We start from the raw sequence: 12998 nt of genomic DNA, 5'->3' as shown, positions 1-12998 counted from the left end.
AAATAGGAAAAAATGCATTTTTCAGCCTAAAAACCCCGGTAGGCTTTGTAAAATGGTCCACAGTAATGAGAAGCACACATAATTTGTAGATAATGGGCTTAAATATGCAAAAAGCCACTGGTATGTTCCTTTAAAAGACCAACTAAAGATTTATTGTTAGAAATCATTCAGATTTCCTGACTACTTTAGATCCTGTATTAACATAATAATTCTAGACAGTTCTTGAATAAAGTTGATCTGTTTTGAAACAGAGGAAATAATCTCATCCTGTTGGTATATATTTGTTTTTTATTTTGTTGTTTTCAGAAAATATTTTTTGGACTTGGACTTGGAAAAAATGACTTGTTAAGATGGGGGTATTGTGCCATGTAATAGAATAGCATGAGCCCAGAATTGAGCGGTTTGCTGCTGATGCTGTGTTAGTTAACAGAAAGGCACTTTTCATTGCTTCGATGACTGTAATTCAAGTAAAAGAACTGCACGAGGCCTAAACTGAGTCTTTTATACTGGCGATCGGGGTCACTCGCATGTCAGCGTTGAGAGAATAGAGTTAAGTGTCGAGAGAGGATGAGCTCACTGAGGCATGTTAGAAATGCTTCAGCTGATTCTCCTTTACACAAAGCATACCATGACTCATTTCAGATATATACTAGAACTATTTACAGAAACATCCACTGTCCATGCATTGTTATTATCTGAAAAATTCTTAAGGATCAAAGTATGGGTCAGTTAAATCATAATTTTTTTATTTAATAGCTTAATTCCTCAGGCACTCCAAGTGAAATCTGATAAGGTTGTATAAATGAAGTGTATATATAATTGTTCAGCTTGTCACAATAGTTTTAAGTATAAGTCTTCTCTTCATGTTTATTTGAATCACTCTTCCAGATGGTGCGGTCGCTGGTAGCCACGACAGAGAGGTGAGCCAGGTCCTTGAGAGCTCCACCACCGTCCCTCTCCATCACCGTCTCACTTTGCAGTACCTCCTCACACACCTGACCAAGGTCACCCAGGTGCAGGCCAGCAATGGCCTGGACACACACACGCTGGGAAAGATCTTCGGACCGCTGCTCATACGGACGGGCCCCTCTACTCCTTGGTAAATGATTTTGTGCTTTTTTATACAGTAAAGAAAAGTTTACTTTCTGTAAAGTGGATTTGTCAGTTCTATGAGACGTTAGACTTGTAGTAAATCTAATTTGAATCTATTGAATATGCCATTGTTATACTGAACTATTGCTGTTGATTGATTGATTGATTTGCAGGTTGTCAGTGGATGATAAGTTCCCTGCCCTTGTGGTGGAGAGGCTGTTGATAGAGAGAATTACAGAGCAAGACCTCACTCCTCCAGGTTTTTTTTTTATTATTATTACGACTGCCCAGAACGATGTTTATATTACTTTACAGCACAAACACATTTTTACAGACAACTTTATATTTGTAGGTACTTTTATCAAGTTCAGTGACTCCATTAGAATAAACGCTTTTAACAGAGGTCTTTGTGTGTCTATATGTGTGTCTGTGTGTCTGTGTCTCTTTGCAGTTCTTCCAGCAAAGCCAGTCAAGTCAAAAATGGCACCATCAGCCATGACAGACACAAGCAGCCTGCTTAACGATGCTGAGTGGTACTGGGGCGAAATCTCCAGGTAAAATATTAATAGTAAACTCTAAAGTGTTTTTAGGGGAAATTTGATCACCGTTAATATTAGGTTTCCATCTATTTAAAGTATTCTGTCTTGTATTTTAGTCACCAATTACCACGTTCATACGCATCAATTTGCTAAATTTGTGATTGTGGAAATGATGTTATTATTTTTCAGTTAAATTACAGCTGAGCACAGTAATCGTTAATGAAGTAAAACTGTTGCTGAATTTGCAGAGAGGAAGTGAATGAGAAGCTGCGAGACACTCCAGACGGCACCTTCCTGGTCCGAGATGCCTCAAGTAAACTGGAGGGCGAATACACTCTCACCCTCAGGTAAAGCACCACTTGTGATTTGAAGTTTCTTTTTGAACATCAGCAGTGCTGACATACCATCTCTAGCCTGTGCACAGCTCAAAGTGTTTTTTCTTCTCATTTGGCTCCTGTCTCCCCCTGCAGGAAAGGGGGGAACAACAAGCTCATAAAGATTTACCACAGAGACGGGAGGTACGGCTTCTCAGAGCCTCTTACCTTCTTGTCAGTAGTGGAGCTCATCAATCACTACCGCCACGAGTCCCTGGCCCAGTACAATGCCAAGCTGGACACCAAGCTCCTGTACCCCATCTCCAAATACCAACAGGTTGGTGATGCCACAGATTATGGAGCAGTTTGTTGTTTTTGTAGTGAGTCTTCAAATTCACTTCACAAACTTTGTATAATCTAATTGAATTACAAGCAAACTCCTTCTGCAAGCCTCCTTTGATTTAGAAAATGCTTGGCAATGTTGATCTCATTCCTTTTATGAACAACAATGACTACGGCCTGCTTGAATTGTGTTTCATTGTTTCACCTATCACTTTCCGCTGCTTTTTGCCGTTCTCAGCTGGTGAAGGAGAACAGTATAGAGGAGGTGGGAGAGCAGCTGAAGGTCTACCATGAGCAGTACCAGGAGAAGAGCCGCGAGTACGACTCTCTGTACGAGGAATACACACGCACTTCACAGGTATCAGTTCAACACATATGGACAGAAACGCACACACACATACGCAAGCACACAGTATTATGACTCATACTTGATGTAAACGGAAGTCACATAAACATGGATACATCTTAAATACACATACAGATTATCCTGAAGATAAAATCAAACAATAATTATTCCATATGAGAAACCTGGTTGTAGCCAGAATAGAATATAAATAAACTGGAGCCATATGACCATGCATGTGAAACATTTTCTTATTAAACTAAGTTTAAAAAAATTCATTAAAAAATATGAGTATAAAAGAGTGAATGTGTGTATGACACCAGATCACAAGGATACAATTGGTATGGAACCATGTACAATAAGAGAGCACATAAAAAAACTGAATATTTCTTGAATTTAATAAGAGAAAAACTCAAAATGTTGATGTATGCAGTATAAAGTATGACACAAATGAATGAAGTGCAGAGCTGTGTAGATAACATAGGCATGAAAAAGAGGTGATAAATGGAGTTCAGCAGCCCCAGACTTAATGAAATATAAAATGTCCTGTCCCTTTATTCCACAGGAGCTGCAGATGAAGCGCACAGCTATTGAGGCCTTCAACGAGACCATCAAGATCTTTGAGGAGCAGTGTGAGACTCAGGAGCGCTACAGCAGAGAGTCATTGGAGCGGTTCCAACGCGAAGGCAATGAAAAGGAGATTCAAAAGTATGTTTATGTTTGTGTGCATGGGATTTAATAATTCAGCTGCAAAACCAAGGCAGACAGATGCAACAAATATATGCATTTTTTTTTTGTGAGCCCTAACCTGAACCAAGCTGCTGAATTAGAGTCGTATTTTGTTTCTTTATTCAGCATTTGAAGAACACATTCATAGAGATTATCATTCTCTCAAAATCAGGATCCAGAGCAACTCGGAGCGTTTGAAGTCTCGTGTGAAGGAGATCCACGACAGCAAGCGTAAACTGGAGCAGGACCTGAGACAGCAAGTGTCCGACAACAGAGAGATCGACAAGAAGATGAACAGCCTCAAGCCGGATCTCATGCAGCTCCGCAAGATCAGAGACCAGTATTTGATGTAAGAAGGAGAAATTAAACATTTACTCCATGCCCAAAATACATCCTCACACAAACTCTAACACAAGTGTCAAAACTGTCTGTCAGCACTGAATCTGTGATGTTCTGGCTTTGCAGATGGCTGACACAGAAGGGGACAAGGCAGAAGAAGATCAATGAATGGCTGGGCATAAAGAATGACGCTGATGAGTAAGTGTTTGAAATGAGGCTCAGCAACTTTTGTTGTGATGACTTGGTGCTGTCGTATCTATACCTGTAATTTTGAGAGTGGTTGGAGCTCAGTGTTTTGTTCACGGTGTGACACGTGCTTCAGTGTTTTCTACATCATTTCTAACTTCCCAGCTCCTACTCGCTGGAGGAAGACGAGGGCTCACCCCACCATGATGAGTGTACCTGGTATGTGGGTGACATCAAACGCACCCAGGCTGAGGAAATGCTGAGAGGCAAATGTGACGGAACCTTCCTCATCCGTGAGAGCCAGTCACAGAAAGGCTCCTACGCCTGTTCTGTAGTGTAAGTTTGTGTTTACTTTTTTAAACGGGAGAGAAATCCACTCAAAGAGAGATGTATTTTACATTTTGAAATATGGCAATCTATTTCTTTATTCGCATTGACAACTGCCCAAACGTAGAAATATGACTTTGACAGCATTTTAACTAGTGCTGCACAATTAAATAAAATATATAATCGAACTATCTGACCAAGTGCAATATCCAAATTGCAGGAGCTGTAATCTTTTCGACAAAGGTAAAATGTGTCACGACATCGTTGTGCATTGTTAGCACCATAAGCGTTGTGATGCTACAGCGACACCCCAGCCTACAGACCATATTCTCCAGACATAAAGGAACATGTTTGGTACAACAAAAATCACATCATCATCATCATCATCATCATCATTTTTATATTTTTTTTGCAAAAACCATTCCAACTGAAATCACATATTACAATAGCTGCCAAAATAATAGCAATATGATTTTTCTTGCATATCGTGCAACACTAATTTTAACACTCTGAACACTGAAACAATAAATGCTGGAGGTTAGGTTTTCGTGGCAGTTCTTAAAGGAATAATTTGACATTTTGTGAACTACACCTACTCGCTTTCTGGTGGAGCGCTAGATGAGAAGATGGATACCAGTCAATACTGTATGTCTATATGGTAAATGCAAGGCTACAGCCAAAAGCAGGGGAATTAGCTGGCTCTGTCAGACAGTAAATTCACCTAGCAGCAACTGTTAAGCTCTCCAACATGTAATACCTTGTTTGTTTAATCAGTACAAATGCAGAAGTCTAAGAACAACAACTCACCGTTTCACAGGAGGGTTGTATGCAGGACTTTGTACCTTTGTACTACTAACTATATTTCCTCTAAAGCCGTCTCATTAAACAAGGATGCAGAAAAACATATTACATTATACATTACATTTTTATAATGGGGCGCTACTCAAACTTACATGATTACTAAAGTTCTTACATGAATTCTCTCACAATTACTGTCGTTAATTCACTTCCCAAACAAAACCCAAATCCCACCAAACCAAAAGTTCTCTCTCGTTGGTGCTTTGACAACACTGGGAAATGTAGGAAATTAAATAGTAGTAGATAAATAAAATAAGTAATTTATATATTGACAACATTTTCCTTTTATGACAATAAAGAGCTTCTGTAAACACGATGTTTGTCCTTCTTTTCAGTGTGGAGGGTGACACCAAGCACTGTGTCATCTACAAGACGGTCACAGGTTATGGATTCGCTGAGCCCTACAATCTGTACTCGTCCCTCAAAGACCTGGTGCTCCACTACAAAAACGTCTCCTTGGTCCAACACAACGACCAGCTGAATGTAAATCTGGCCTACCCAGTCCTGGCCCGCTCTCAGAACCAGAACCAGCACCCGAGATGAACTATCCACCAGCAGTGTAGGACGCCAACCAGGGTGGGGAAACAAAATTTTCACTCAAACGCATCGGGGAAAAAGTAAATGTCCGAACAATGCTTGTTCATGTGTTTAAAGTGATGGGTAAGATAAACTCAACAGCCACAATTTAAAATTCATACTTTTTTTTGGCTGGAGGCTGGTGCTGATTCCCACACTGACCCCAGTCCAGCAAAGAGCACTCCTTGCTAACAGCATGGCTTCAACATAAGCACACTGCTAGCACTAACTAAACACTGTACAGTTAGCGTGGCTGACACAGCAAGTTTTATCTGGAGGAGAAAGTCGCATCAGCCAGCCGTGACTGTACAGTGTCAGTTATGAAAAAAAGTGTGAGACATTTACAAGAAAACACCTTTGATACAGAGAAGGAAAAAAAAAAAAAAAACAGCCAAACTTGTTAAAGGAAGACAAAATAAGCACACAAAAAATATTGTTTTCAAGATGGTGAAGAGGAAGAGGAGAGACCAGATGGGATGATGGGAAATTTTACAGGGGGCACTTTTGCTTTTTTTTATTTTTATTGTTTTTATTATTGCCTTGAACACATGATGACTCTCCTTAGACAAAGGCCCGATCTGTCATCCCCAGACTGCCTGCAAACTCTCCGTAGACAAAAGCCTGAGCTGTCATCCACTAAAAGGACTGGCTTGGCTAAACCAGGCTGCTCGCTTCACACCTAAAGGCGGCTGAGAAACCACGGACCTGGGGGGTGTAGTCACTGGACCCTGAGGGGGAGGGGGTAGGGAGGGGGATTTCTGGGGGTTGATGTTTTTAGGGGTTTTAAAAAGATCAATTCAATTTAAAGCTTGCTCAAGTGCCATAGTAATAGCTTTGAATGACCATAAGCCTGTGTCACTATAACAAGGGGGCACGTCGAGGTTGGAAGAAAGAAGAGAAGGAAGGAGGGAGTGAACAACATTGACTGTGCTACAGCTTTAAAAAGAAAAAAAAAAAACACACATATAGGTATATTTTTTATGAAATGATCTTTATTTCCAACTGCTTTGGCTTGTTGCTCTCTCTCAGTGGGCCTCATTCTGAATTGACGAGGTACAACATCCAGTAAATACTGTATTACAGGATAGAAATGCATGGTACATAATTGGTACATTGTGAATACAGAAATACTTGTTAATCACAATACACTAGATGGAAAGGTACATTGATGAATGCAGTTCCACATGATCCAGGTTTCCTTCTAAATGGAAAGACTCCTGCATCAAACGTCTCTTTGTTTCAAACTTCTTCCTTCTTTTTTCATCCTCTTTAATACTGTAGCACCTGTAGCCATTGACTTAAGGCATAACTGTTAGTGCTCCTCTCATGTGTCTTGTTTCTATATGCTAAAGACACTCACAGAGCATCAATCTATGTGATTATTGTATCTTCGGTACTGTATTTGCTTTGTCTCTAGTTAGATTAGACTGATTTAGCAGTACAATGTCCTTGCAAATGTTTATTGTTGTTGTTTTGTTTTTTTTGTTGTTTTTTTTTTTAATGCAGATTTACTCACGGTATTTCCTTCCCCCTTGCGCTTGACTGTTCATTTCAACACAAGCTTGACTCACAGAGCTGTAAAACATTGATGTACAAAAAAAAAAAAGAAAGCAGTAATATAACTCATGTACAGTATATTTCAGACACACATGCAGTCAGTGTATGTGACTTTATACAGTTTAATCGCTGTGTTTCTTTATGTTTTCAGAATATTTGCTATGCTCTTAGATTCTGTTAAAGGATGTACACAGTATCCAGCTAATGTGAGCCAAATGAAGGATGTCTTTTCATGTAGCAAGAAAGAGAAAAAAAGAACCAGTCCTTTTGCCATTTAGCATGGCCTCTGTGGTCAGAGAGATTATCTAGTACAGTGTGCATGGAGTCCTTCGTTTGGGTTGTGTTTTTTATTTTTATTTTTTTTACTTGGCACCAGTGGTTGATAATTGTGCTTTTTGTAGTGCATATACAGTATGGTGTGTGTTGATTATAGTAGTACTATGATATTGTAGTACTAAGCACAACATAGTGGGATGTTGATAGTAAGTTTTAGATTTACAGACAGTTCTCACATCAGTTCCCTCCTGTTGTTCTGTGCTGTGGCAGTAAATTTCTCTCATGTTCATTCGGCTTGAGGTGAAGATTGTACCACCTCTGTTCAAAGCACAGTTCACTTGTGTGAAGGCAGGGTTACTCAGTTATTACTGAGTGGTTAATGATAACAGGCGTCACATGATGTTACTTTTAAAGTTGATATACATAGATGAATTCTTGAGATAATAATCTTTCAAATTTCTCACACATAGTAGACTCTGATTGCCAAAAAGAGAAAAGGTATTTTTGTGGAAAGGTAGAGAGGAGTCAAAATCCATTGGCAGTAGAAAGTTTTAGAAAAAATGCAATGCTTTTGAACGTTAAACATTTAGCATTTTGGGTTTATTTTTTACTTTTGTTGAGGAGGGATAGAAATTAAAGTTTTGTTCCTAATGAGATATTCACTTACTCTGTCATGAAAGTCGATTATTACTTAATATTAAACTTTTTCATCCGTAGACAGATTCACAAACTTCAGGTAGCAGACCAATCCCATTTTCAACCTGAAAATTTAAAATCAAGACATCTTTTTGATTTGAGTCAGGACGAATCAGTTGTACTGTACTTTGCACAATTCTTGGCAAATAGAAATCCCAGGAATTTAAACTAGAGGTGACAGCGGTGCTTTTGATTAGAGGGCTATAAAAACACGTGAGTGAGAAAGATTAGAAGTGCCTTTAGTCATTGTGATGAGCTTGTTTTCTCCTTGTTATCACTGGAGCGTTGCTCCACAAGATGGTGCCACCACCACCACATGCTGTGCCCTATGGTTCACACATTTGCCATTTGTCTAAAACTTAAGGGTATCTGGCAGATGAGCATGGTCGTCGTCGTGTGTGTGATTGTGTGTGTGTGTGTATGTGTGTTTGTGTATGTGTGTTTGTGTGTGTGTTAGAGCAAACCTGAGCATGTTATAGATAAGAGAGTGACGGATTTTAGTTGTGCCTCTTTGTCGTTACATCTGTAATTGTTACATATTCCTTCTTTCTATAGTGGGGGCTGTACAGTAGCTTGGTGCTCACGGTGCACCCAAGCTAGCTTTCTTTGGTGTTTTTTTTTTTTTTTAATTTGTCTGGTATATTTTTGAATAAAACTCAGATAAGATAGAAATGTGAACCGTACACATCCGTGGCCCAGCCCAGTTGTTTGAAGCTCATTTGATAAGCTCTCAAGTTATTGCATGCAACATTTCTCAGTATTTTGTATTAAGAGTCAGTTCCTTTGTCAACGGGCGTTCTGGTTGAGTCATCCGCCACTGCTGACACATCCATTATCCAGTTTGTTGGACCAACACTTTTGTGACTGCACTTTTTTTTCTGTTCCACACACTCAGAGTAGTGTGCCTAACGCCCAACAACCATAAACTAACAGACAGTGTGAAGCTCAGTTGTCAATAGTGTTTTTAGTTGATAGTTTTAAGGTCTTTCCATACCGTATATCAGGAGTGATTGACGTTTTTCTTTATGATATCAGAGTATACAGTGTACAGTATATGCTTTTGTTGTTTTGTGGTCAACAGCTGTCATGTAATTCTGATGCTTTTGACTGATTGCAATGTTTTTACTTTAACTATATGGACTGTAAAAACTCTGTAATATTTTAAACCGACTTTATGGAGAGCCTCTGGCTCATTATGCAATTTTGTGTCCACTCAGCAAACTTGTGCAACTTAACAAGACAAATAACATAAATTTTCTTAAATGGTCAGTTCATCTAAATTACAGAAACACATCTTTTCACTTAGTCTTAGTGGTATGTGAACATGCAGATACTTTCAGTTTCATTAGATTTTGAGATTATTTTTTTTTTGCAGTTTCTTTCAGCTGAAGAAATCATCCTTGGAAAAAGGTTCACAGTGAGGTCTGTGGATTATCCAGAGTAACTAAGATATTGTGTTGCTCTTGACTATTTGAAATGTAGTTTTTGGGCTTTTGCCAGCAGAAAGAAAGTTCTGTTCACCTCCATTGTACTCTATGTGGTGGCAGAAAATCAACATCTCAAAACCTCAGCACAAGGAAGTGAAACTAAATGATGGCAAGATGCTACAAGGACTAAGTGAAAATTATGTTTTCTGTTTTTTTAGGGGGATTTGGTTAGCCATTAAAAATGTGTCTGGGAAAATCCTGCCAATTAAGCAAGGTGGTTTCCGTTTATTCCACAACAGGTCCACTTGTTTCAGAGAAGTTCATGACCCAGGCAGATCTGCTTCAGATTTAAAAGATTTTAGTTCCTTAAAAAAGAATATAAAAGTATAACTGAATATTTTACTACATCACTTGTTAAGATGAACATTTTTGCAGTGAACTTAAACACTTTCATCTGCCATATATGCCATGTTAATCACAGATGTTTAATAGCTAGAAGCAATGCAACTTCAGTAGCAATGAAACCTGGTCACTCAGTGCGACGGGCATGAAACGGGCAGAAGATGAAAATGTTTTGAGCTTTGACTTAGAGGTGAGACTTCGGTCCCACTTCAGCTTTCATCCCGCTCATCTCTTAGATATGCATTTGTGTCGGAGCTTCTTGAAAAGCATTTTTCTATAAGACAAGTGATCATTCAAGGAATGAAATATTTTTTCATCAGCTTTGGTACACTGTAAATGATCTTTCTTGAAATGGCCTCATACACAAAGCACATCTTTCACTGACTACAAGGAACACATATATTTGGTGTCTATTAAGGTTTGAAGAATGAGAGACATAATAGAGAATAAATATTTTGAAATATATTCTTAGATATCTATATTTTTGGATTATGTAATTCTGATTTGGATTGTGCTTGAAACAAATCAGAAAGAGGCTTTGATGTGAACATGATCTTTAGACTTGCTCCACGGGTGCTTTGTATTCGAGCAGTTATTGAAACGCAAGCATTTTTACTAATCAGCTGCAGTGAGCTTCATCATGATCAGCAAGTTGATCGACATACATGTAATCTATTAAGCATGATTATCAGGTGCGTTCAGAGGATGAAGCAAGCTCATGTACATGTGTTAATATTTACAGAGCTAAGTCTATATGTTAAATGCAGTCTTGGCTGCTTTGCATTTATTAAATATTAGAGAAGAGTTTTTTTTTTTTGTTTTTTTTGTTTTTTATGAACATGAGAATCTGTTATGTCATATGGAAGATTCTGTTTTTTGTGAGTAGATGCAGTGTTAAAAGTTGCACCACAAAAGAGACACTTGGATGCTGCTACAGAGGTCAACCACAGATTAGACGCTGATGCTGTAAAAGTGAACTGTAAAAGTTACCACTGTATCTTCCTCTGGTTGATCTCTGTGGTCGCTGAATGGGAAGTCAAAGTAAAACCTGTTGATCGGATAGAGAAAAGGTACATGATTCAGCGGTTCATGATCACTCCTTTACACAGATCTTTGTACATGTAACAATGATGGCATTAGAAAGTGTTCTTTTATGGTGCCTGAGTATATATATTTTTTTTTTTTATTTGGCTTTTTAAAAAAGCTGATAGATTTGTCTGTCCAAGTGTTGGTTCTTTTTTTTGTTTGTTTGTTTATATCTGTTAATGATAACCTTACAGAGCCTATAAAGAAAAAAATAAGCTAGCTTGAATATTTTTCCTCCATACAGAAAAAAAAATACAAATGTTTACAATATGTAATTAACCAAATGGTAAATATGCGTTTGAGAATCAATCTGTCTGTCCCTCAAAGTGGCTGTGATAGATTGATTTATATTTCTTTATTTCCTCTGTCATTTTAAACTTGAAAATGTTATGAATGCTTGTTCTGCTTTTTTTTTTCTGTTTCGGTTCGTTCCTCTTTTTTAATTTTTACTTGTGAGAACAGTGCTCCCTCAATTTCATAATAATAACTCAACAATTTAGTTCAACAAGATTTATTTGTCCATAACACATAGGTATTCATCAGTCTGTCAATCTATACCTGCTGACTACTTCACCTTACACTGAGCCTTGTATGTGCAGGACTGAATCCTAACTTGAGACGCTGTTGCATCTTTTGCTGTTTATATTATGTACAGTGTGATAGATTTGGCTCTGCCAGGTGTCTCTCTGGGAAGGTCTCAGTTCAAAGAATTTATAGTGGGTGACACCCACATGTTGTGAATAACAGTAAAAAACACGCCACTTGAACATGCTTGTGTACAATTTTTGTACATGACAAAAGTTGGAAATTCAGGAATAACTATCAAGAGGCACCCTGTTCTTGATTTTGCACTACACAGCAAATGATACTCAAATGAAAAGGTGAATCAATTGCTCTATTGGTTGGTTAACTCAATTGTAAGACCAAAAAGTATCCAATATAGTCTCAGCTTGTGTGTGTGATTTCCATTTAAGATAAGATGACGTTAGCAACTGCACTTTCATTTCTCCTTTTTCTGCCTGTATCCAACCAATGAAAGTTTGCCTTGTGTTTGATTCAATCTGACGTGAATGTTGTAGTATTTTTCACTGGTGTACAGTAGTTCGTATTCAAGACCCAACTCTGAACGGTAGAAGTTTGGCAGTGATCCATTTGGCAACGGCCTCTGAGAAGTTACAGAGCAGCAACAATTTTAACCCTACAACACCAGTCGCTCTTTATTGTTGATCCACAAGTTGCCCAGTGTATCACTGCCTCAGCAGCAGCAACAGATATATGGTTCTTAGTTAATAATGATGTGATGTTCTCTTTCTTTCAAAAACGGTGACTGGTAATGAAGAGGGCAGTCCGATAAAGCTACTCTACACCAAAGTGCAATTGAACTCAGAGGGAGCACTGTTGTTTCAGCCAGCTGAGGCCTACTGGTTGTTGTGTGCCCAACCCCTATGCACGAAAAGATGGTTATTCTTCTTCTCTTGTGTTATCCTCCCTCCGTTGGTCTGTCTTAACTCAGATGCGACGTTTCTTTCTTTCTCTCTCGTGTACAGCTTGCTTCAGAGATGTGTTTGTCCTCAGACAGGTACTCTTTCATCTGTACGGTTCTTTCTTTAGGCTGATGCAATGATTCTAAAAGACAATAAAAGATATATAAAACAAAGTGTCCTCCCTTGTACTTCCTGTAATCTGTCATTGCCTCGCCACAGTTCCTCATATATTCATGTCCCAGTTATACTCTAGCCGACTTTACTGGGCTTTAACATGATGACATGACTCATTTGTAGCACTCACTGAAAGATATTATATCATTTTAGGGGTGAAAAGTAAAATGTATTATATAAATCTTAAAAATTTGAATGTGATTGTGTCATCAATTATGTATTGGGTGGCTCTCAAAATAGAAACAATTTAT

General features: G+C 38.4%; 1 protein-coding gene across 2 annotated transcripts in view; it reads left to right on the top strand.

Moving 5' to 3' along the window:
- Nucleotides 1–12746, top strand: part of pik3r2 (phosphoinositide-3-kinase, regulatory subunit 2 (beta)) — a 36197-nt gene extending 23451 nt beyond the window's left edge. For both annotated transcript variants that reach the window (XM_056391033.1, XM_056391034.1), the window contains exons 6-16: nt 889–1099; nt 1266–1351; nt 1544–1646; nt 1880–1978; nt 2102–2282; nt 2526–2645; nt 3196–3338; nt 3532–3708; nt 3825–3896; nt 4050–4220; nt 5405–12746. In XM_056391033.1, coding sequence (XP_056247008.1) covers nt 889–1099; nt 1266–1351; nt 1544–1646; nt 1880–1978; nt 2102–2282; nt 2526–2645; nt 3196–3338; nt 3532–3708; nt 3825–3896; nt 4050–4220; nt 5405–5612 — 1571 coding nt within the window. In that variant the 3' untranslated portion in view covers nt 5613–12746. The remainder of the gene's footprint in view (nt 1–888; nt 1100–1265; nt 1352–1543; nt 1647–1879; nt 1979–2101; nt 2283–2525; nt 2646–3195; nt 3339–3531; nt 3709–3824; nt 3897–4049; nt 4221–5404) is intronic.
- Nucleotides 12747–12998: the final 252 nt, after the last annotated feature.

Source organism: Seriola aureovittata, chromosome 12, assembly GCF_021018895.1.
Source record: "Seriola aureovittata isolate HTS-2021-v1 ecotype China chromosome 12, ASM2101889v1, whole genome shotgun sequence".
Taxonomy (NCBI): domain Eukaryota; kingdom Metazoa; phylum Chordata; class Actinopteri; order Carangiformes; family Carangidae; genus Seriola; species Seriola aureovittata.
This window is presented reverse-complemented; position numbering and strand designations above follow the sequence as displayed.